The 25,665-nt window shown below is 47.1% G+C and overlaps 1 protein-coding gene across 2 annotated transcripts in view; it reads left to right on the top strand.

Annotated features, from left to right (window-relative positions):
- Window positions 1-25,665, top strand: part of LOC144782779 (exocyst complex component 3-like) — a 380,915-nt gene that overhangs the window by 227,914 nt on the left and 127,336 nt on the right. For both annotated transcript variants that reach the window (XM_078662074.1, XM_078662073.1), the window contains exon 8: window positions 4,145-4,234. In XM_078662074.1, coding sequence (XP_078518200.1) covers window positions 4,145-4,234 — 90 coding nt within the window. The remainder of the gene's footprint in view (window positions 1-4,144; window positions 4,235-25,665) is intronic.

The following is a 25,665-nucleotide window of genomic DNA, read 5'->3' as shown; positions in this document are numbered from 1 at the left end:
CCAGTTTGTCTGTGAAATCTTGAATAACAGGATGAGTTCCTTTTAGGAAATTTGGTTTGCGAAATTCATTGAGTATTTTATAGAATTCTTTATCTGCACATTTAGCATTTTGAATTCTGTCTGAATAGTATTTTTTCTTAGCTTTTTTGATAGCAGACTTGTATAACCTGTTAATTTTCTGTAGGTGAAGTTTGTCTTGTTTTGAGCCAGGTACGTTACAGCTTTTTAATTTGTTGTTTTATATCTTTTATTTCTCTGTTTCTCCAAGGAGCTTTTTTTCTTTTGTTCTGTTGTGTGGTTTTGAGTGGTATCAGGATGTCAAAAGCTTCCTGTAGCCACTCATATAGATTTTGAACGGAATTTATGCTTTCCAGATTTGTACTGGATGTTAGTTGTGTTTCCAAGTGTTTCAAATTGATGTAAGGTAGTTTTAGGTGAGTCGCTTAGCGTTGTTTTATGTTGGAAGGCAAGCAAGTGGTGGTCTGACCATGTGACTGGAGTTATAGTTTGAAAGGTAACTAGTTCAGTATTAGCAAAAATGACATCTAGGATATGTCCAGCGGTGTGTGCGGATTGTGGACAATCTGATGCAGGTTCAATGCGTCTAGGCCGGTGATTATAGTTTTTGGATGGGTCATATTGGGTTTATCAAGTCAAATGTTAAGGTCACCCAGAACGCATAGGTTGGAGTGTATTGTTATCAGGTTTGAAACTGTGTCTAGAAGTGCGTCTGGGAATGTTGCCTTGCTAGGTGGAGGTTTGTAAAGGAGCAGGAAGTTATAGGAGGAAGACGGTGTAGGATTGCATCTTGTTAGAAGAGCCTCACAATTCTTTATGGAGATGTTGTCCATTTTAGTGATATGTATTGTTTGCCTGAATACAACAGCTAGACCACCTCCTTTTTTGGCTATACAATTTTGGGTGATTATTTGACAGCCTAGAGGAATGGCTTCATGTAGGACTGGAGCCATATCTTCTCCCAACCATGATTCGGTTATGAATAGCATGTCTGGTTTTGCATCAGTGAGAAGTTCGTAGATGTGATGCTTGTTTTTAGAGAGGGATCGAGCATTTATTAGTAGACAGTTTAGTGAGTGGCCTTTGGGGATAGTGGGACTTTGTTTGGTAGAAGAGTGATGAGTATTGTGTGGGTTTGTAGCAGGTGTGTTTTTATTGCTGGTATTAGCTGTATTAGGATAGCAATCGTGTAGCTGTTCTGTATCGTGTTCACCATCCAGCATGCTAGGAAGGCAAGGTGCTGTATTGCTGTATCTGTGTTAGGTGTGGTGGAAGAGTGAAAGCTTGGCATTGGAGTTTGTTCCTTTGTGTGGTTTGAAAGGTGGGTATATGTTTGTATTTTGTGATGGTAAGTATTATGAGGTGTTGCGCTTTGCAGATCTTGTTGTGCTGGTGTTTGTGATATGTTTTACTTTTGAGGAGTAGTGAACAAGGGTGCTGATGTATATGTTTCATGCAATGGATTTGGTTGTGTAGTATTGTTTGTGAGAGGAGGATGTGAAGTAGAGGGGGTGGTGATGTGTTTATGAGTATGGTGTATGTTGTGTGTAGGAGAGAATGAAGTAGAGGTGAGAATGTTAATCTTAGACTGGTTTGTTGCAAGAGTTACAAAGTGTTGTGGTGTGCATTTTGTGTGTTGTGCGGTAGTATTATTTTGGTAGAAGGGAGAGGAGGGTGTTTGTTGGACAACTGAAGGAAGGATGATTATACGTTTGTTAGTGATAAAAGGTGGTCTGTTAGGTGTAATTACAGCAGGGAGAGTGTGTCTGTATGGGATGTAGTTATGTATGGTGTTGATTGGCATTGTGTTAGTGATGAGTGTATTGGTTTGTGATATAGGATAGAGTTGTGCACTGTTTGTAGGTGATGGTGGATATGTGTGGTAGTTGGGATAGTAGGGTGTGTAGATGTGGTTTGGTTGGGTTTGCAGTGCAAGCTGGTACATTAATCTGTGCATAGTGTTGTGCGTGGTGTACATTTGGTGTGAGTGTGAGAAAAAGGGCAGCATTTCTGGCCCTCGTCCCGACCAGTCTCGAACAGGCTCAAACAGGAAACTGCCCTTGTCCTATCTGCCCTTATCCTCGACACCCGGGCTGAGATGCCCTAAGCCTGGCCTTTTTTATAGCCCTAGTAATCAGGTGGCCCCTTCAGCCAATGGGAACCCTAGCCCTAACACTATCCAATCACAACACTAGCCCTAAAATCTAGAACCAATAGGAGACCAGGACCTTACAGCCAATCTTAGCCTGAGTCCAAACACCCAATCAGTTCAAAAACCCTGATCACTACGTCCAATAAAGGCCCTAGCCCTACCAGTAGTCCCAAAACAGTTCCATGCAACCAATGGCACAGGTAGCCCTAGTCCCTACTTCCAATAGAAAGCCTAACCCTACTCTAAGTCCCACACCTAGTCCAGCAACCAATCACACCAGAAGCCCTAATCGCTACTTCCAATTAATGGTCTAACCCTAGCCCTAGTACCACCCTACTCCCAACAACCAATAACATAGGAAGCCCTAGTCCCTACTTCCAATAGAAATTCTAACCCTAGTCCCAACCCTACAATGATTGAATCACAGACCCAGAAACCAATCAGAACCCTCAATTACCCAACCAATGAGGACATTAACCCTAATCCAATAGAAACACCAGATACAACCACCAATCAGTGTAGACATGTACCAACCACTAGCAGACCATATAAGGTCCCAGCGACCTCAGACAAGGTTTGCTGGCCAGGGAGTTGGAAGCTGCTTCTCCTGTTTGGAATCTCCTAGGAGACAGAGAGGCTCAATCCACACTTTGGACTTCAGCAGGTAAGGGCCTCACTAACTTGAAATCTAACAATACTGTTTGAATGAAACCTTACTCCCCCTGCTGGCCAAAAAAATGAAGTGCACAGGCCCTAGTAAAACACAGTTTAAACAGCTCACAGAAGCACCCTCTTATGTAGAAAAAATCTCTGTTGCTGGAGGGGGGGGAGGGGGGCTGGTTTCACTGGCTTGTGAACACAAAATGGTGGCTGGGAGTGCACTGTTTTAACATACAGGTCTTAGCACAGAGCAAATGAGAAATTTGGAGGGAAAACAGAATTGTCACCAAGGAATGAGAGGGAAAAACTACAGAGGTTGGACTGCAAATCCCACAATTCAACACACTAAATGGAGGCAATCATGGACAGGGAAAACCACAAATGTAAAACACAACACAGGTGATAAAATATGCAATTACGAGCACCCTTCACCTGGGTAGGCCTAAGGGGCCTGCAACTACTCAGTGACCAGTTAACCTATATCCTTCTGCTTTGTACATATATACTCCGAGCAGTCAATAGCGCTACAAGGCCATGTCCATGGCAGAATGTGCGCTAAACAAAACCCTCTAACACAACATAATATAACTTAATGATGTATTGGCTTTGTCAATACCCCCCTAATTGTTCTCCCTTCCTCATTGGTACTGTTTCTACCAGGAAATAACATTTTAATTATATCAGCTCATGCTAAAAGAGACTCATTTAGCTTCCATTTTCAGTAAGAGTTACATGGCCTGTGTCACACTGAAAGCTCTTCAGAAAGCCTGCATATATGTACTCCATGTTACAAACCCTTAAGGTAAGAAAAATCTAAGAAGGGAAAAAACAATTTCCGGCCACAAACAAAGAAAATCCCCTCTCATCAAGGTGGGCCCTAGTGCACTTCAGCAGATCCCTATCTGTGGGACCCTTTACAAGAAGACCTCAGACATTGTGAGGATCTTCTCCAGTTCAGGAAAGAAACCTAAAGACGCCCTATCCAGGCTATACATAGCCATGCACCTTCTCAGGTCCCCTCCCACCACACCATCTCTCCTCCTTGCTCTCAGTCTCCCTCACTTCTCTTGCTTGATGCCCCTATTATAGTTTTAACTTCGTTATTACATGGTGTATTGCATTGATACATGATTTGGATATAGCGGTGCTATATAAAAATGTAAAATAAACGTATAGCACAAAATAACATGACAGTGGACTTCAAATGAAGCTGATTGATGTATAAACGGCACATGTGAATTAATTTTAAGAGTTCCTTCAAACACCCCGCTAATCCTTGTTCTAATTCTTTTTCTTGGTTTGAAAATACTGAAGAGCCATCTTTCAGAAAACTGCACGGACTTTCGCTGGCTTAGAACATACCTGGAGGAGAACTTAAATGTTCTGGACGTAACTAACTGTGAGGTAACGTGGAGCATAGCCATACACAACTTGTTTTTACTAAAGATACTAAAAAATAAACATCAGCCAAGAACATGGTCAGCTAATTAAAATTAACTAAATTAACTAAGGATATAAGATAAAGAATTTCCGTACCATTCCTCCTATTGTAATAATACCTACTTTACAGGTGTAGAATTTGACATGGTTTTACTCTGTTTTGAACATGGATCCCTAAGTACCAGGGCACAAATTCTAAAAAAAGAAGTGGGGAAACTAACCAAGTTAAGCAGTATGCAAGTGACTGTTAGACCTGCGGGTCTCTAGTTGGCAGAGGTAGGTACCACTGTCCAAATCGGGACCCTTGCTTCTAGTCAGGGCAAGGAGATAACCCTCTGAGAATAACCCCTGCTCACCCTCTAGGTAGCTTGGCACGAGCAGTCTAGGCTAACCAGAGGCAATGCGTAAAGTATTTGTACCAACACTCACAGTAACACAGTGAAAACACCACAAACTGACTCCACAACAGTTTAGAAAAATAAAGGTATTTAATCTAAACTACACAAGACCAAAACGACAAAAATCCAACATACACAGTTCAAGAATATGGTTTCAAAAGAGTTCTTAAGGTTTGCGATAAAGTTCTTTAGGTTGCGATAGAATAATCCACAGATGCGTGAAAAGTTCACAGTTGCGTCACGTTTACTCACAGTACCTTTTAGTTGCGACAAAGTTCCAAAAGCAGAAGCTGGTGCGGTGGAAAACAAGCGATGCGTTGCTCCTGAGACCCTGGGGAGGCGATGCGACAACCCCGCTGCAGCAGCGGGCGTGTTGCGACGAATCTGGTCTGTATGGGGAGGAAGGCCACTTGTATGGATTCCGGTGCGGAAGTTCCGTAGGAAGTTTGTTCTCGCAAAAGGCACGATGCGACGATCTTTGGAGTTGCGACGATCTCCGGGGCGACGATGCGCGGACCAGCGGTGATCTTCTCTCTCGCAGCTCCTCGACGCGATGGTTTCTGCGATGACACTCGCAGCGACGTGATGCGGTCCGCAAGCAAGCGGTGCGGCGATCTCACCCAGCGACGACAGGCTCTGCGACAACACTCGCAGCGATGTTCGACTTTCCCGCACCGGTCTGGTGCGTCCCGCAAACGAAGAATGCGACGGCTCTGGCAGCGGCGTCAGGCGCTGCGACAATCTCGACCTTCGTAGCGGCGGGAAACTTCTTGCACTGTTGGGGATGCGCTCCGCAAGCGAGCGATGCAACACTTTTCAATTGCAAAAGTCTCTCAAGCTTAGTTTCAAGCTTCCCAGCACAGGTACAACTTCCAGAGGCCCCACAACTGGATCAAGCACTCTAGGAAGGACAGAACTCTCTCAGCAGAGTTCAGGGAAGCTGGGGGTGAAGTCCTTTTGCTCCCGGGACTTCAGAACAGGGAGCCAGCTCTACTCAGGCCCTTGGAGATTCCTTCAAGACAGGGGACACAGCTCAGCAGCAAAGTCCTTCCCCTCTCCTTGGCAGCAAAGCAACAGGTCAGTCCAGCAGACCAACAGCAGGACAGTCTTCCTTCTTCAGTTTCAGCTTTCTCCTTGGCAGAGGTTCCTTCTTGATTCCAGGATGATCTAATTTTCTGTTGTCAGGGGTCCGGTACTTATACCCCTAAAGTCTTTGTTCTCTCTGTGCATGTGGGCCCTGAGCCCGGTCTGAACCAGTTCTGGGTGTTTCCTGAGTACTTTGTTTTGCTGGCTTCTTCTTTCCTTTCAGAGTGAGGGGCAGGGTCGTCAGCCGCCCAGCAGGAGGTGGAGCCAGCATTGTGGAAGGCAGGCACAGCCCTATTCAGGCCCAGGTGCTAACTCCTCCCACCACTCCAGTTGCAAATGCAGTCATTCAGCCTAGGGCTGACTCAGCCAGCCTCCTGGGGCATCCCCAGCCTCTGTCACTCTCAAACCAGACAGTCAATCCACAAACAGGCCAAGGCACACAGAAAGGTCAGACAAGAGAACAGCAACTTTTGTTCTCAAACACAGGATTTAAAAACAACCTTTCCTAAAAGATGTGTTATTAAATTCTGAGTTCAGGGATATTAGATACTTATGTCCTATCTTGTTCCTATGGGAAGAAATGCTGTTAACCACTGTAGCCAGCATCCCCCAGGTTAATCTATGGAGCAAGATAGCCTTACAATAGTGAAAAACGAAAATGGCTGCCATTCACTATCAGAGCATGTCACCTGCACTAGTACATGCTCTACCTTTTACATACACTGCACCCCGCCCAGGGGGGTACCTTGGGCCTTCCATAGGGGTGACTGATGTGCGCAAAAAGGGAAGGGTTAGGCCTGGTCAGTGGGGACACTGACCAGGAGGACATGGCAGTTTCTAAACTGCACATAGGCACTGCAGTGGCAGGCCTGAGACACCATTTTAGAGCTACTCCTGTGGGTGGCACAATCAGTGCTGCAGGCCCACTAGTAGCATTTGTCATCACCAGCCCTGGCACACCCAGTGCACTTTACTAGGGACTTCATGGTGATACAAATATGCCAAACATGTATATCCAATCAGAATAACACTTTACATAGGGAGCACTTACACTCTGGCACTGATCAGCAGTGGCAGAGTGTCCAAAGCATCTAAACCAGCAAAAACGAAATCCAGCACAGCATCAAAAATACAGGAGGTAGAGGCAAAAAGATAGGGGAAAACCACGCCAAAGATGCCAGGTCTAGCAGTGACATTATGGCACGTGGCATCACAGGAAGTGGCATCATAGGGAATGGCAGCACAACCCTTGACCTTACAGGAAGTGACATAAAACAAATGACATCAGGTCTTAAGACCTGACACATATGTTTAGCAGGACTATCATGAGTGCATTTGAGCACATTACGAGATTTAACAAATGAGATTTTGCGTCAAGGTTGTACCAAAGAAGTGAGGCAACCCTGTTGCAAAATATGGGACTAAACATATACATTTGGGGTCCTATTTATGAGAAAATAAAGGAGCTCAGTGCCGCAAGTCATTTTGCTGCGCCGCGCTGCGTTAGTTTAGAAGCACAGGAATGCAGCATATTTACAACAATATGTTGCATCTCTGTGCTTTTCCCTGCCCTGGCGCACAAACTGCTGCCATCTGCCGGCACAGGCACCCTTGCACCATGGTGCAAAGATGCCTGCATCATGGGGACATTGTTTTTCTGCAGGAAGGGGCACCTTCCGGCACAAAAACAATCAATTGAGGTGATTTCCTCTTCCAATGCGAGCTGTAGAATGAAGCATGTATTGAAAGAGGAAAAGAACGAGGAGAAGTAAAAACATTTATCCTCATTGCGCCTCGCTACGCCACCCTTGGGGTGGCGTAGCACTCTGATGCATTTCCAGGTTTACAATTGCTTGTAAATCTGGAAATGCATCAGTGGACATGGGTGTTGCGTGGAAACACCCACAGAAACACCCATGTCATGCCCCCTAACATGCAAAGTGTTGCGTGAAACGGGGTGATGTTTACAAGCACACGTAAAGCCACACAGGGTGGTTTTACGTGTGCTTGTAAATATCATGCAGCAGGTTGCACCGCCGGTGCTTCACGCAACGTGACACACCGGTTGTGCAAGGGGCTTGTCAATAAGCCCCTTGTTTTTTAAAATCTCTGCCACAAAGAGCTTGGCAACGAGGAGGAACATGGCAGTAAATCTGTCTGCTTAATTAGTTTGGAAAGTCTGCATTTTAAAATGTGAGTTAATGCACTTGCTGCAGAGATCTTTGTGTGCCCAGTAAATCTCTGGGAATAATAATAATGGTAAGATAACTTTAGAGGGTAACACATTTGGTGGAGAGATCTATTTTGTCTAGTTCTAGTTTTGAATCAAAGTAGCATGGAGGGTTAATGTATCACCTGCATGCCCATCAAGTAACGTGAAGATGACCGCCTTTTATTTTATGCAGATAGGTAAGTGGGTACAGCTTTAAACACAGAGATCGTAATCCTACTAATATAGCACAATAAGCTATGAAGGACATGTGAATCCTACACCTTGTAACCAGTAGTGGCTCCTGGAGGGAGTGCTGCCGGGCTGTGACGCAGTATTTCAAAAAGGGGGTGGTGATGGACAGAGTATCTGAGTTAATCAGAACACTCCTACCCAGTCAAGAGATCAGGGCTTGATCCATCACCGTTTTTTAGCTCACTGCACCATCCCAGTTCAGAACCTGGCTATATGCAAATTAGTCTGTCCCTGGCCCAGTGCATCATGGGAACAGGGCAGACCAAACTACCAAGCCAATTCTTCACTGGAAAGGAAACAAGCTTCCGGGGACCGGTTTCTGGCATTACAGCCGTCTTCGGCCCGGCTTGCTTGAATCCTGATGGTGCAGTGAGCAAGGGACTCATGTCCGAGCAAACCCTTCCACACTTGTGGTGGCCAAAATATTTCAAAAAGGGGGTGGTGATGGACAGAGTATCTGAGTTAATCAGAACACTCCTACCCAGTCAAGAGATCAGGGCTTGATCCATCACCGTTTTTTAGCTCACTGCACCATCCCAGTTCAGAACCTGGCTATATGCAAATTAGTCTGTCCCTGGCCCAGTGCATCATGGGAACAGGGCAGACCAAACTACCAAGCCAATTCTTCACTGGAAAGGAAACAAGCTTCCGGGGACCGGTTTCTGGCATTACAGCCGTCTTCGGCCCAGCTTGCTTGAATCCTGATGGTGCAGTGAGCAAGGGACTCATGTCTGAGCATACCCTTCCACACTTGTGGTGGCCAAAATATTTCAAAAAGGGGGTGGTGATGGACAGCAGGGCGGGGCAGGGTCAGGGTAGGGGGTAGTAAACTCCGGATTATGGCCTAATGGAGGTAACTATACAAATAAATAAATAAAATTAATTTCAATTGCTTGTAAATCTGTAAATGCATCAGTGGACGTGGGTATTGCGTGGGAACACCCACAGCAACACCCATGTCATGTCCCTAACACGCAAAGTGTTGTGTGAAACGGGGCGATGTTTACAAGCACACGTAAAGCCACACAGGGTGGCTTTACGTGTGCTTGTAAATATCATGCAGCAGGTTGCGCCGCCGGTTCTTCACGCAATGTGACACACCGGTAGCGCAATAAATAAAATGAATTTCATTGCGCGTGCTGCATCGCATTTGGCGATGCAGTGCACACAATTAAATTTGTTTTATTTATTTATTTGTATACTTACCTCCGTTAGGCCAGAATCTGGAGTTTACTACATCTCACCCTGCCCCTCCCCCACCCTGCGTCACCACCCGACAGTGCTCCCTCCAGGAGCGGCTACTGCTTGTAACCTTTGTTGTCTAATGTAACACATCCTGTACATTTATTGTCAGTGTATAATGTGTAAATGTAATTTAAACCGCTTTGACCTCCCGAATTGGGATGAGTAGCGCTATAAAAGAAATAAAAGAAAATAGTGGTATTTAAATTGTTTTTTGTGTACATTCTGGGACGGACCAACACTTCTGACATTCTGACAGTACATGTATATCTCTTAATCCGGGGGGGCGGAGCTAGCCTGCAACTGAATCCGAGCTCCTCCGTCCCTTTCACCTATCCTGCAGTTATCCTGGAGGGTTGAGCCCTGCTTTTGCTCCACGGTGGCTCATCGAGGTGTGGAGCGGCTGCGGGCACGAAATCCTGCCGATTGCCCTGCTTGTCTACCCAGCGGGCATTGTGTAGCCTGTTGCGGCCGGCGCTGTGCCGGGACCTAGCGGAGCAGCGGCCTCAATTACTGCGAGCCCCGGAGTGGGGGACGTGACTCCTCCTGCGTCTCTCAGAGGTGCCCCTGGCGCTGGAGTGACCCTGGCGGAGCTACCTGAAACGGGGGGTGAGCGGCGGCGTTAGCCTGAGGGGGTTGCGTGATCGCGGCGGAGGGGGCCTGCAGCCTTGAGTCTTCCCCCAGCTGTCCCCCCCACCTCCCCCCTGCAGAGAGACCTACGCGCCTCGGCATCGTGCTGGAGCTGAGCGTGTGGAGTGGGGCGGGAGGCCTGCTGCAGCCCCTGGCGGGGTCGTCTGTTGCTCTTATTTGAACCGGGCAGTGCGACGCCCCGTGTGCCCTCTCCTCTGGTCTGCCCCGGGAGCGTTACGCGAGGGGCCGACCATCGAACCCAGCTACCTGCCTCGTGGTGCCCCCCTGAGGGGATTTGATGTGCTGCTCCCCTCGACGGCCAGCGGGAGGGGGCGAGAACCCTTTGCTTGCTGCTGCACCCCTCCCTGCGTCCCTGAAGCATCCGGCCGGAGGCCTTGATGTGCTGTGGCCGCCATTTTGCCGTCTTCACACTCTGCACATGCGGGATAGCCTCTGGAGTGATCCGATCTTTTGACCCGCGAAGTGGCCTGACCAGTGGGCTCTCTACAACTCGCTGCACTGCGGGTGTCGCTGCGCGCTGCCCTGTTCTTGGTTCCCTCCATGGTGTTGCTGCCTGTTGGTAGTGCCTGCAGCCGATCTGGTGGATGTATGATGCAGTGAGTGCTGGCCCTAGCGACCTGAACTGGAGTCACTGACGAGTGTGGGCAGAAGGTCATACGCTGTTTGCTTATCTATTTGACTCCTTGGCCTGGGGAGCACCCACGCCCTTGCGCTGACGGCAGGTCTGGCCCTGCGGAGGGCGTGTTAGTGGCGCTGGGAACGGGCTGCCACGACCTACCTTGACCTGTCACCTCTCGGCCCCTGGAGTGGGAACTGCCTAGGGTGCCCCTTAAGGCAGATCGCGAATTTTTAGAGGAGCGGCGCCTGTACTCCATTCATCGGACGTCATCTACACTTGCTCCTTCGCGGTGGGCGCGCGAGTGTAGTGGGCTGCTCTACGATAGCTTGAGGCCCCTGGTTTATCTACTGCCTTCAGAGTGTGTTTTTCTTGCGGATATGGGTCGCTCGGACAGAACTCAACCTAAGCTCTCTTTTGGCCCCACGGGATCCAACCTGCTGGATGACGCGGGGGCAGCGGTAACGCGGAACGTGACATGCCGGAGGAGACCCAGCAGCAGGACTTGCACGGCTTGCTTATTGTTACGGAGAAGAATCTACAGAGGGGAATGACTACCTTGGGAACCAAACTTGACGCTCTCACGTACCGCATGGATCGCATGGCCGAACGACTGGACAAGCATGCGGAGCAAATTGATATGTCAGAGCGCCGTCTCACTGAGGTTGAAGAGGAGCAGTCCTCTCTAGACACTGAGAATAAGCAGATCAGCAGAGCTATGCAGACCTTAATTGATAAAACCGAGGATTTAGAGGCACGCTCTCGGCGCTGCAACCTTCGCATTACGGGCCTTCCAGAGACCACCCAGACCGGGAATATGGAGCTTTTTATCGAAGGCCTCCTAAAGAAACTCCTTGGAGACACAGCTTTTTCTGCCATGTTTGTGGTTGAAAGGGCCCACCGCTCGCTGGGACCACGTCCGAAACCGGGTGCTCCCCCTCGTCCCATAATAGCTAAACTGCTTAATTATCGAGATCGTGATGTGGCCTTGTGATTGGCCAGGGACAAGCAGCCACTGCAGTACGAGGGCTCGGTGCTATCATTATACCCAGATTTTACCGCTAGGGTGCAGGAGGCCAGAAACAGTTTGCACTGATGAAGCGTCAGCTACGGGAGCTAGGAGCTGACTATGCTATGCTCTATCCAGCAAAGCTGAGGATCAACAGGCAGGGGAGGTCTCTATTCTTCACGGACCCCAAGGCGTTACAGAAAGCCTTCAGAGACTGGCAGAGAGTTGACCGCCCAGAAATGGGGGGGCAGGCGCTGCGGATGGCTCCCTGGAGGAACAAGATTAAATGGACTCCGTGCAGATAAGCTACATGACACATAATGTGTATTAATCAAGCGGGGGGGTGGGGGCGGGAAAGCTGCATTCTGGATCTGAGCTTTGAGGGGATTTCAGTTTTTGGGTTGGTAGCCATTGCCCGCAGCGTTGCTGGTCATTCTATGTGTAGTGTGGGGGCTGCGTACGTCTGGATGCTGAACATGTCACTGTGTGTCACGATTCCCCGCCCTTCTGCTCATTTGACAATGACTATCATTCTGGACGATAGAAAGGGTATGGGGCTTTGCTGTGGGGTTTGTGCTTCTCTGCTCTGCCGGAGGATCAATGCCCTACTATTTCTGCTCTGTGGGGTAATATGTTATGACGGGAAATGTGTTTTCAACTCTGGAGAAGTGTGGCTCAGGGGTTAGAGGCAGCAGACCCGGAAGCTGAGATCGGTCCTGGACCAGGGTTCAATTCCCCGCCTCGGCGGGTCTTGGGCTAAAAATTCCACGGACTCGATAATTCTCGCCCCGGTGCCTCCTCGACTCACGGGTTCACACTCTGCGACTCTGGGCAATAGCTTGCTTAATCTCCACAACGGCCCCTCGCGGCGGGATGCCTGACTTTCACCTTGTGGATACCCTGCTATCTCACAGGGGAATACCAGGACGGGTTCCCTAAGCAAGCGCCGGGAAACCCACTGCGGGTAGCTGTGCGCTATATAAGCTCAACTACATTTACATTTAACCTAATCCTTTTTTTGAGACGGGGGGTGGCGGGGGGCGATGTTACCTAATCCTTCTGGTTGACTGTAGATAGTATCTGCGGGCTACTTCTGTCCTCGTGTGATAATCACCGAGTACTAATGTGTGTATAGGGGAGGGGGAGGGTTGGGAGGGCAGATTTGGTTGTTTTGGTTTTGAGTTTGTTTGTGATGGGGCGGGATGGGGGATCGGGTGGGGATTGGGGAGAGGAAGGGGGTGCGCGGCCTAGTTGGGTTAGGGTTTCTGGGGGGGGGAGTGTTTAGAGGGAATGAAGTTTTTCAGCATTGGAGAAATGTTGTGTTGTGTTCTTTGGATGCGGCTCAAAGGCTTATGTGTACGATGAAGGCAGATTATATTTGTATGAGTAGACTTGGCATACTTTTGGTAGGTGACACGCAGACACTTTGGATAACATGATGACAGTAGAGGACGAATCTCCTGATACTTTAAGGTTTATGAACTGGAACGTCCGGGGCCTCAATGACCACCGCAAGGTGCGAACATTTTTACAATACCTTGCTAGGCACAGGGTTGACATAGCGCTGTTGCAGGAAACCCACCTTCCCATGGACAGCACGATTCTTCGCTATAGGGGACTTGGGGGAAATGTGCACGCGGCAGGGTTCACTACACACGCTAGGGGTGTACGTGGTTCATCCCAAAGTCCTCACTGCAATGGGCTCCTCTAGTGACGGATGGTGATGGGAGGTATACGATCACTAGATGCTATGGCAAGGGCATGGACGGATCACTGACTAAATATCGAGGGCCAAAATATAGACTACCCAAAATATAGATTCCAAAATATCGACAGACAAAATATCGAATTCCTATGTACAAACAGGTAAGTACCAAAATATCGACCCCAAAATATCGTTTATTTATATATACATTATAAAAATATCAAATTTCTTAAAATTAATGTAAAATTTAAAAAATATTAAAAATAAATAGCTAAAAAGTACTTAAAAATACTTAAATTACATTAAAATTATTAAATAACTAATTTAACTTAAAAAAAGAATACAATCATATCTGTTAAAACATATATATATATTAACATAATATTAATACAAAATACACAATATTATTACCGTAGGATAGCGGAGGTCTAAAAAGTTACTATTCCTACTCCTGGAAGTGCAACAGTAAGGAAAGCGTTGGATAGCTTAGGGGTAAAAATTACTATTCCCACTCCAAAGAGTGCAACAGTAGGGAAAGCGTTGGATAGCGTAGGGGTAAAAATTACAATTCCCACTCGAGAGAGTGCAACAGTAGGGAAAGCGTTGGATAGCGTAGGGGTAAAAATTACTATTCCCACTCCAAAGAGTGCAACAGTAGGGAAAGCGTTGGATAGCGTAGGGGTAAAAATTACTATTCCCACTCCAGAGAGTGCAACAGTAGGGAAAGCGTTGGATAGCGTAGGGGTAAAAGTTACTATTCCCACTCCAGAGAGTGCAACAGTAGGGAAAGCGTTGGATAGCGTAGGAGTAAAAATTACCATTCCCACTCCAGAGAGGGCAACAGTAGGGAAAGCGTTGGATAGCGTAGGGGTAAAAATTACTATTCCCACTCCAGAGAGTGCAATAGTAGGGAAAGCGTTGGATAGCGCAGGGGTAAAAATTACTATTCCCACTCCAGAGAGTGCAACAGTAGGGAAAGCGTTGGATAGCGTAGAGGTAAAAATTACTATTCCCACTCCAAAGAGTGCAACAGTAGGGAAAGCGTTGGATAGCGTAGGGGTAAAAATTACTATTCCCACTCCAGATAGTGCAACAGTAGGGAAAGCGTTGGATAGCGTAGGGGTAAATATTACAATTCCCACTCCAGAGAGTGCAACAGTAGGGAAAGGGTTGGATAGTGTAGGGGTAAAAAGTTACTATTGCCACACCAAAGAGTGCAACAGTAGGGAAAGCGTTGGATAGCGTAGGGGTAAAAATTACTATTCCCACTCCAAAGAGTGCAACAGTAGGGAAAGCGTTGGATAGCGTAGGGGTAAAAATTACTATTCCCACTCCAGATAGTGCAACAGTAGGGAAAGCGTTGGATAGCGTAGGGGTAAAAATTACAATTCCCACTCCAGAGAGTGCAACAGTAGGGAAAGCGTTGGATAGCGTAGGGGTAAACATTACTATTCCCACTCCAAAGAGTGCAACAGTAGGGAAAGCGTTGGATAGCGTAGGGGTAATAATTACTATTCCCACTCCAGAGAGTGCAACAGTAGGGAAAGCGTTGGATAGCGTAGGGGTAAAAGTTACTATTCCCACTCCAGAGAGTGCAACAGTAGGGAAAGCGTTGGATAGCGTAGGAGTAAAAATTACTATTCCCACTCCAGAGAGTGCAACAGTAGGGAAAGCGTTGGATAGCGTAGGGGGAAAAATTACTATTCCCACTCCAGAGAGTGCAACAGTAGGGAAAGCGTTGGATAGCGCAGGGGTAAAAATTACTATTCCCACTCCAGAGAGTGCAACAGTAGGGAAAGCGTTGGATAGTGTAGAGGTAAAAATTACTATTCCCACTCCAGAGAGTGCAACAGTAGGGAAAGCGTTGGATAGCGTAGGGGTAAAAATTACTATTCCCACTCCAAAGAGTGCAACAGTAGGGAAAGCGTTGGATAGCGTAGGGGTAAAAATTACTATTCCCACTCCAGAGAGTGCAACAGTAGAGAAAGCGTTGGATAGCGTAGGGGTAAAAGTTACTATTCCCACTCCAGAGAGTGCAACAGTAGGGAAAGCGTTGGATAGCGTAGGAGTAAAAATTACTATTCCCACTCCAGAGAGGGCAACAGTAGGGAAAGCGTTGGATAGCGTAGGGGTAAAAATTACTATTCCCACTCCAGAGAGTGCAACAGTAGGGAAAGCGTTGGATAGCGCAGGGGTAAAAATTACTATTCCCACTCCAGAGAGTGCAACAGTAGGGAAAGCGTTGGATAGCGTAGAGGTAAAAATTACTATTCCCACTCCAAAGAGTGCAACAGTAGGGAAAGCGTTGGATAGCGTAGGGTTAAAAATTACTATTCCCACTCCAGATAGTGCAACAGTAGGGAAAGCGTTGGATAGCGTAGGGGTAAATATTACAATTCCCACTCCAGAGAGTGCAGCAGTAGGGAAAGCGTTGGATAGCGTAGGGGTAAAAATTACTATTAGCACTCCAAAGAGTGCAACAGTAGGGAAAGCGTTGGATAGCATAGGGGTAAAAATTACTATTCCCACTCCAGAGAGTGCAACAGTAGGGAAAGCGTTGGATAGCGTAGGGGGAAAAATTACTATTCCCACTCCAGAGAGTGCAACAGTAGGGAAAGCGTTGGATAGCGCAGGGGTAAAAATTACTATTCCCACTCCAGAGAGTGCAACAGTAGGGAAAGCGTTGGATAGCGTAGAGGTAAAAATTACTATTCCCACTCCAGAGAGTGCAACAGTAGGGAAAGCATTGGATAGCGTAGGGGTAAAAATTACTATTCCCACTCCAAAGAGTGCAACAGTAGGGAAAGCGTTGGATAGCGTAGGGGTAAAAATTACTATTCCAACTCCAGAGAGTGCAACAGTAGAGAAAGCGTTGGATAGCGTAGGGGTAAAAGTTACTATTCCCACTCCAGAGAGTGCAACAGTAGGGAAAGCGTTGGATAGCGTAGGAGTAAAAATTACTATTCCCACTCCAGAGAGGGCAACAGTAGGGAAAGCGTTGGATAGCGTAGGGGTAAAAATTACTATTCCCACTCCAGAGAGTGCAACAGTAGGGAAAGCGTTGGATAGCGCAGGGGTAAAAATTACTATTCCCACTCCAGAGAGTGCAACAGTAGGGAAAGCGTTGGATAGCGTAGAGGTAAAAATTACTATTCCCACTCCAAAGAGTGCAACAGTAGGGAAAGCGTTGGATAGCGTAGGGGTAAAAATTACTATTCCCACTCCAGATAGTGCAACAGTAGGGAAAGCGTTGGATAGCGTAGGGGTAAATATTACAATTCCCACTCCAGAGAGTGCAACAGTAGGGAAAGCGTTGGATAGCGTAGGGGTAAAAATTACTATTAGCACTCCAAAGAGTGCAACAGTAGGGAAAGCGTTGGATAGCGTAGGGGTAAAAATTACTATTCCCACTCCAGATAGTGCAACAGTAGGGAAAGCGTTGGATAGCGTAGGGGTAAAAATTACAATTCCCACTCCAGAGAGTGCAACAGTAGGGAAAGCGTTGGATAGCGTAGGGGTAAAAATTACTATTCCCACTCCAAAGAGTGCAACAGTAGGGAAAGCGTTGGATAGTGTAGGGGTAATAATTACTATTCCCACTCCAGAGAGTACAACAGTAGGGAAAGCGTTGGATAGCGTAGGGGTAAAAGTTACTATTCCCACTCCAGAGAGTGCAACAGTAGGGAAAGCGTTGGATAGCGCAGGGGTAAAAATTACTATTCCCACTCCAGAGAGTGCAATAGTAGGGAAAACGTTGGATAGCGTAGAGGTAAAAATTACTATTCCCACTCCAAAGAGTGCAACAGTAGGGAAAGCGTTGGATAGCGTAGGGGTAAAAATTACTGTTCCCACTCCAGATAGTGCAACAGTAGGGAAAGCGTTGGATAGCGTAGGGGTAAAAATTACAATTCCCACTCCAGAGAGTGCAACAGTAGGGAAAGCGTTAGATAGCGTAGGGGTAAAAATTACTATTCCCACTCCAAAGAGTGCAACAGTAGGGAAAGCGTTGGATAGCGTGGGGGTAAAAATTACTATTCCCACTCCAGAGAGTGCAACAGTAGGGAAAGCGTTGGATAGCGTAGGGGTAAAAGTTACTATTCCCACTCCAGATAGTGCAACAGTAGGGAAAGCGTTGGATAGCGTAGGGGTAAAAATTACAATTCCCACTCCAGAGAGTGCAACAGTAGGGAAAGCGTTGGATAGCGTAGGGGTAAAAATTACTATTCCCACTCCAAAGAGTGCAACAGTAGGGAAAGCGTTGGATAGCGTAGGGGTAAAAATTACTATTCCCACTCCAGATAGTGCAACAATAGGAAAAGCGTTGGATACCTTAGGGGTAAAAATTACTATTCCCACTCCAAAGAGTGCAACAGTAGGGAAAGCTTTGGATAGCGTAGGGGTAAAAATTACTATTCCCACTCCAGAGAGTGCAACAGTAGGGAAAGTGTTGGATAGCGTAGGGGTAAAAATTACTATTCCCACTCCAAAGAGTGCAACAGTAGGGAAAGCGTTGGATAGCGTAGGGGTAAACATTACTATTCCCACTCCAGAGAGTGCAACAGTAGGGAAAGCGTTGGATAGCAAAGGGGTAAAAGTTACTATTCCCACTCCAGATAGTGCAACAGTAGGGAAAGCGTTGGATAGCGTAGGGGTAAAAATTACAATTCCCACTCCAGAGAGTGCAACAGTAGGGAAAGCATTGGATAGCGTAGGGGTAAAAATTACTATTCCCACTCCAAAGAGTGCAACAGTAGGGAAAGCGTTGGATAGCGTAGGGGTAAAAATTACTATTCCCACTCCAGATAGTGCAACAGTAGGGAAAGGGTTGGATAGCGTAGGGGGAAAAATTACTATTCCCACTCCAGAGAGTGCAACAGTAGGGAAAGCGTTGGATAGCGCAGGGGTAAAAATTACTATTCCCACTCCAGAGAGTGCAACAGTAGGGAAAGCGTTGGATAGCGTAGAGGTAAAAATTACTATTCCCACTCCAAAGAGTGCAACAGTAGGGAAAGCGTTGGATAGCGTAGGGGTAAAAATTACTATTCCCACTCCAGATAGTGCAACAGTAGGGAAAGCGTTGGATAGCGTAGGGGTAAAAATTACAATTCCCACTCCAGAGAGTGCAACAGTAGGGAAAGCGTTGGATAGCGTAGGGGTAAAAATTACTATTCCCACTCCAAAGAGTGCAACAGTAGGGAAAGCGTTGGATAGCGTGGGGGTAAAAATTACTATTCCCACTCCAGAGAGTGCAACAGTAGGGAAAGCGTTGGATAGCGTAGGGGTAAAAGTTACTATTCCCACTCCAGATAGTGCAACAGTAGGGAAAGCGTTGGATAGCGTAGGGGTAAAAATTACAATTCCCACTCCAGAGAGTGCAACAGTAGGGAAAGCGTTGGATAGCGTAGGGGTAAAAATTACTATTCCCACTCCAAAAAGTGCAACAGTAGGGAAAGCGTTGGATAGCGTAGGGGTAAAAATTACTATTCCCACTCCAGATAGTGCAACAGTAGGAAAAGCGTTGGATACCATAGGGGTAAAAATTACTATTCCCACTCCAAAGAGTGCAACAGTAGGGAAAGCTTTGGATAGCGTAGGGGTAAAAATGACTATTCCCACTCCAGAGAGTGCAACAGTAGGGAAAGCGTTGGATAGCGTAGGGGTAAAAGTTACTATTCCCACTCCTGAGAGTGCAACAGTAGGGAAAGCGTTGGATAGCGTAGGAGTAAAAATTACTATTCCCACTCCAGAGAGTGCAACAGTAGGGAAAGCGTTGGATAGCGTAGGGGGAAAAATTACTATTCCCACTCCAGAGAGTGCAACAGTAGGGAAAGCGTTGGATAGCGCAGGGGTAAAAATTACTATTCCCACTCCAGAGAGTGCAACAGTAGGGAAAGCGTTGGATAGCGTAGAGGTAAAAATTACTATTCCCACTCCAGAGAGTGCAACAGTAGGGAAAGCGTTGGATAGCGTAGGGGTAAAAATTACTATTCCCACTCCAAAGAGTGCAACAGTAGGGAAAGCGTTGGATAGCGTAGGGGTAAAAATTACTATTCCCACTCCAGAGAGTGCAACAGTAGAGAAAGCGTTGGATAGCGTAGGGGTAAAAGTTACTATTCCCACTCCAGAGAGTGCAACAGTAGGGAAAGCGTTGGATAGCGTAGGAGTAAAAATTACTATTCCCACTCCAGAGAGGGCAACAGTAGGGAAAGCGTTGGATAGCGTAGGGGTAAAAATTACTATTCCCACTCCAGAGAGTGCAACAGTAGGGAAAGCGTTGGATAGCGCAGGGGTAAAAATTACTATTCCCACTCCAGAGAGTGCAACAGTAGGGAAAGCGTTGGATAGCGTAGAGGTAAAAATTACTATTCCCACTCCAAAGAGTGCAACAGTAGGGAAAGCGTTGGATAGCGTAGGGTTAAAAATTACTATTCCCACTCCAGATAGTGCAACAGTAGGGAAAGCGTTGGATAGCGTAGGGGTAAATATTACAATTCCCACTCCAGAGAGTGCAGCAGTAGGGAAAGCGTTTGATAGCGTAGGGGTAAAAATTACTATTAGCACTCCAAAGAGTGCAACAGTAGGGAAAGCGTTGGATAGCATAGGGGTAAAAATTACTATTCCCACTCCAGAGAGTGCAACAGTAGGGAAAGCGTTGGATAGCGTAGGGGGAAAAATTACTATTCCCACTCCAGAGAGTGCAACAGTAGGGAAAGCGTTGGATAGCGCAGGGGTAAAAATTACTATTCCCACTCCAGAGAGTGCAACAGTAGGGAAAGCGTTGGATAGCGTAGAGGTAAAAATTACTATTCCCACACCAGAGAGTGCAACAGTAGGGAAAGCGTTGGATAGCGTAGGGGTAAAAATTACTATTCCCACTCCAAAGAGTGCAACAGTAGGGAAAGCGTTGGATAGCGTAGGGGTAAAAATTACTATTCCCACTCCAAAGAGTGCAACAGTAGGGAAAGCGTTGGATAGCGTAGGGGTAAAAATTACTATTCCCACTCCAGAGAGTGCAACAGTAGAGAAAGCGTTGGATAGCGTAGGGGTAAAAGTTACCATTCCCACTCCAGAGAGTGCAACAGTAGGGAAAGCGTTGGATAGCGTAGGAGTAAAAACTTACTATTCCCACTCCAGAGAGGGCAACAGTAGGGAAAGCGTTGGATAGCGTAGGGGTAAAAATTACTATTCCCACTCCAGAGAGTGCAACAGTAGGGAAAGTGTTGGATAGCGCAGGGGTAAAAATTACTATTCCCACTCCAGAGAGTGCAACAGTAGGGAAAGCGTTGGATAGCGTAGAGGTAAAAATTACTATTCCCACTCCAAAGAGTGCAACAGTAGGGAAAGCGTTGGATAGCGTAGGGGTAAAAATTACTATTCCCACTCCAGATAGTGCAACAGTAGGGAAAGCGTTGGATAGCGTAGGGGTAAATATTACAATTCCCACTCCAGAGAGTGCAACAGTAGGGAAAGCGTTGGATAGCGTAGGGGTAAAAATTACTATTAGCACTCCAAAGAGTGCAACAGTAGGGAAAGCGTTGGATAGCGTAGGGGTAAAAATTACTATTCCCACTCCAGATAGTGCAACAGTAGGGAAAGCGTTGGATAGCGTAGGGGTAAAAATTACAATTCCCACTCCAGAGAGTGCAACAGTAGGGAAAGCGTTGGATAGCGTAGGGGTAAAAATTACTATTCCCACTCCAAAGAGTGCAACAGTAGGGAAAGCGTTGGATAGCGTAGGGGTAATAATTACTATTCCCACTCCAGAGAGTGCAACAGTAGGGAAAGCGTTGGATAGCGTAGGGGTAAAAGTTACTATTCCCACTCCAGAGAGTGCAACAGTAGGGAAAGCGTTGGATAGCGCAGGGGTAAAAATTACTATTCCCACTCCAGAGAGTGCAACAGTAGGGAAAGCGTTGGATAGCGTAGGGGTAAAAATTACTATTCCCACTCCAAAGAGTGCAACAGTAGGGAAAGCGTTGGATAGCGTGGGGGTAAAAATTACTATTCCCACTCCAGAGAGTGCAACAGTAGGGAAAGCGTTGGCTAGCGTAGGGGTAAAAGTTACTATTCCCACTCCAGATAGTGCAACAGTAGGGAAAGCGTTGGATAGCGTAGGGGTAAAAATTACAATTCCCACTCCAGAGAGTGCAACAGTAGGGAAAGCGTTGGATAGCGTAGGGGTAAAAACTTACTATTCCCACTCCAAAGAGTGCAACAGTAGGGAAAGCGTTGGATAGCGTAGGGGTAAAAATTACTATTCCCACTCCAGATAGTGCAACAATAGGAAAAGCGTTGGATACCGTAGGGGTAAAAATTACTATTCCCACTCCAAAGAGTGCAACAGTAGGGAAAGCTTTGGATAGCGTAGGGGTAAAAATTACTATTCCCACTCCAGAGAGTGCAACAGTAGGGAAAGTGTTGGATAGCGTAGGGGTAAAAATTACTATTCCCACTCCAAAGAGTGCAACAGTAGGGAAAGCGTTGGATAGCGTAGGGGTAAAAATTACTATTCCCACTCCAAAGAGTGCAACAGTAGGGAAAGCGTTGGATAGCGTAGGGGTAAACATTACTATTCCCACTCCAGAGAGTGCAACAGTAGGGAAAGCGTTGGATAGCAAAGGGGTAAAAGTTACTATTCCCACTCCAGATAGTGCAACAGTAGGGAAAGCGTTGGATAGCGTAGGGGTAAAAATTACAATTCCCACTCCAGAGAGTGCAACAGTAGGGAAAGCATTGGATAGCGTAGGGGTAAAAATTACTATTCCCACTCCAAAGAGTGCAACAGTAGGGAAAGCGTTGGATAGCGTAGGGGTAAAAATTACTATTCCCACTCCAGATAGTGCAACAGTAGGGAAAGGGTTGGATAGCGTAGGGGGAAAAATTACTATTCCCACTCCAGAGAGTGCAACAGTAGGGAAAGCGTTGGATAGCGCAGGGGTAAAAATTACTATTCCCACTCCAGAGAGTGCAACAGTAGGGAAAGCGTTGGATAGCGTAGAGGTAAAAATTACTATTCCCACTCCAAAGAGTGCAACAGTAGGGAAAGCGTTGGATAGCGTAGGGGTAAACATTACTATTCCCACTCCAGAGAGTGCAACAGTAGGGAAAGCGTTGGATAGCGTAGGGGTAAAAGTTACTATTCCCACTCCAGAGAGTGCAACAGTAGGGAAAGCGTTGGATAGCGTAGGAGTAAAAATTACTATTCCCACTCCAGAGAGGGCAACAGTAGGGAAAGCGTTGGATAGCGTAGGGGTAAAAATTACTATTCCCACTCCAGAGAGTGCAACAGTAGGGAAAGCGTTGGATAGCGCAGGGGTAAAAATTACTATTCCCACTCCAGAGAGTGCAACAGTAGGGAAAGCGTTGGATAGCGTAGAGGTAAAAATTACTATTCCCACTCCAAAGAGTGCAACAGTAGGGAAAGCGTTGGATAGCGTAGGGTTAAAAATTACTATTCCCACTCCAGATAGTGCAACAGTAGGGAAAGCGTTGGATAGCGTAGGGGTAAATATTACAATTCCCACTCCAGAGAGTGCAGCAGTAGGGAAAGCGTTGGATAGCGTAGGGGTAAAAATTACTATTAGCACTCCAAAGAGTGCAACAGTAGGGAAAGCGTTGGATAGCATAGGGGTAAAAATTACTATTCCCACTCCAGAGAGTGCAACAGTAGGGAAAGCGTTGGATAGCGTAGGGGGAAAAATTACTATTCCCACTCCAGAGAGTGCAACAGTAGGGAAAGCGTTGGATAGCGCAGGGGTAAAAATTACTATTCCCACTCCAGAGAGTGCAACAGTAGGGAAAGCGTTGGATAGCGTAGAGGTAAAAATTACTATTCCCACTCCAGAGAGTGCAACAGTAGGGAAAGCGTTGGATAGCGTAGGGGTAAAAATTACTATTCCCACTCCAAAGAGTGCAACAGTAGGGAAAGCGTTCCAAAAACACCTGGGCACGGAACTGGAATAGATTAGATTACCCCTCCTTGACCTCCATGCTACACGACTCTACTCCTATCCTTACTGGCTTAACATCTACCTCTCAAGCCGAAGCCATTAACATCTGGCTGGCGGATGGCTGCGACTCTGTGGCGCCCTTACGCCGCATCTCCATCCGCCGACCTAAGGACTGTAATAGATGGTTCAATGACCATCTAAAAGACCTTAAATTGAGCGCCCGACAAGCTGAAAGGCAATGGAGGAAAAACTACGATCCCCTATTAAAAACCCACTACTTATCAGCTCTGGACAAATATAAAACAGCGATCTTGGCTGCTAAGTCCACCTACTTTTCATTTAAAATTACCTCCGCCGAAAACAAACCCAGGGAAATTTTTAGAACAGTGAATGACCTGGCATTCTCAGACCGTACCTCGCCCAATATCCTTCCCTCCCAACTTCTCTGCGACCAGCTCAATACCTATTTTTTGGACAAAATAGCAACCATTAAGGTCAATATCCCTCCACCCTCCTCTGCCTTCGTCGACCCCGCCCCCCCTCCCCTCCCTTACCTGCTTACTTCTATTCCTCCCCTCACGCAGGATTCCTTCCTGGAGATACTCCCTAAAGTGAAGTCGGGATCTCCCGCGGACGTCTGCCCAGCACGAGTCCTGCAGCAAATCTACTCCAGCTGCCCCGACCCCCCCATTGCCTTCCTCAACAGCTCCCTGGCACAAGGCGTAGTACCCTATCCACTTAAGGCAGCTACCATAGTGCCCATCTTGAAGAAATCTGGCGCTGACTCCTCTATCTCGGCCAACTATCGCCCTATCTCCTTGCTACCCTTCCTGGGCAAGGTGATGGAACGCCATGTCACCGCGGTGCTCAGCGCCCATGTTGAGGCAAATGGGAGTTTGGCCTCCCGCCAAGCTGGGTTTCGTCCCAGGCACTCGACCGAGTCAGTCGTGGTCTCAGTCTTGGACAAACTCAGAAAAGGTATGGACGAAAATAAACACCAGGCACTGGTCCTCCTTGATCTTTCCGCCGCCTTTGACACGGTGGACCACACCATCCTACTCACCCGTGTCAAGGCGGCTGGCATCGGGGGATCAGCTCTGATCTGGCTCTCCTCCTTTCTGAGGGAACGCACTCAGGCGGTCCGACTAGGCAACTTCACGGCTACTCCCCTCCCTGTCACTTGCGGTGTTCCCCAGGGTTCCTCGCTTTCCCCTTTACTTTTCAACCTTTATATCTTTCCTCTCATCTTTGCACTACAGCGGCTGGAGGTCACTGTCTATAACTACGCGGATGACCTCCAGCTCATCTTTGATCTGTCCCCCTCTCCTCTTTCGGTCTCCAATTTCCAGTCAACTATGACATTCATCAGGGACTGGATGAACCACAACCACCTTAAATTGAACCCGGATAAAACCGAGCTGGTCCTCACCGGTGGTTCATCCAGTCCCTGGAACTCTCTCTTCTGGCCCCCTTCTCTTGGCTCTGCACCGACCCCCTCCACCACGGTCAAAACACTTGGGGTCAAAATTAACAGCCAACTCACTCTTCATTCACAAATTAGCTCTGTGGTGTCCTCTTGTTTCCTTTCTCTCCGCACTATCCGCACTGTTTCTCGCTTCTTTTCCCCCCAGGCACTCAGGATCATCATGGCCGCACTTGTAATATCCAAATTGGACTACGCAAACGCTCTTTACCACGGCATCCCTGCTTATAGTTTGCGTAGACTCCAGACCGTTCAGAATCAAGCGGCCCGGCTTGTGTACGGCCTCCCTCGATATCACCATTCCACCCCCCTTCTCAGGGAGCTCCACTGGCTCCCCATAAAGGAACGGGCTCTATTCAAGATCGGGTGCATGGTTTTCCAGGCCCGTCAGGGCTCTGCCCCTGCCTTCATCTCCTCACTAATCAAGTCCTATGTACCTGCAAGAGAACTTCGGTCTTCCTCCAGGTCCCTCCTCCAGATCCCTCGCTTCACTCGCAAAAAGTGGGGCGGGGCTAATTTCTCCACCCTAGCCCCAACCTTCTGGAACTCACTTCCTGACCACCTCCGCTCTGCTACTCAGTATCTCCCTTTTCGCAGAGAACTAAAAACGTTTCTTTTTAGTCAGGCTTTCCCCACTTAAAAACTCCCTCAATATTTTTTTTTTCATCTCTCCCTGGTCCCTCTTCATCTCAGTTGCCGATCCCCCCAGCGCCAAGAAACCGCAAGGTGTACGCTGCGCTCTACAAGTATTTTAAATTAGAAATTAGAAATTAGCGTTGGATAGCGTAGGG

The sequence above is a fragment of the Lissotriton helveticus genome, chromosome 9 (genome assembly GCF_964261635.1).
Source record: "Lissotriton helveticus chromosome 9, aLisHel1.1, whole genome shotgun sequence".
Lineage (NCBI taxonomy): Eukaryota > Metazoa > Chordata > Amphibia > Caudata > Salamandridae > Lissotriton > Lissotriton helveticus.
This window is presented reverse-complemented; position numbering and strand designations above follow the sequence as displayed.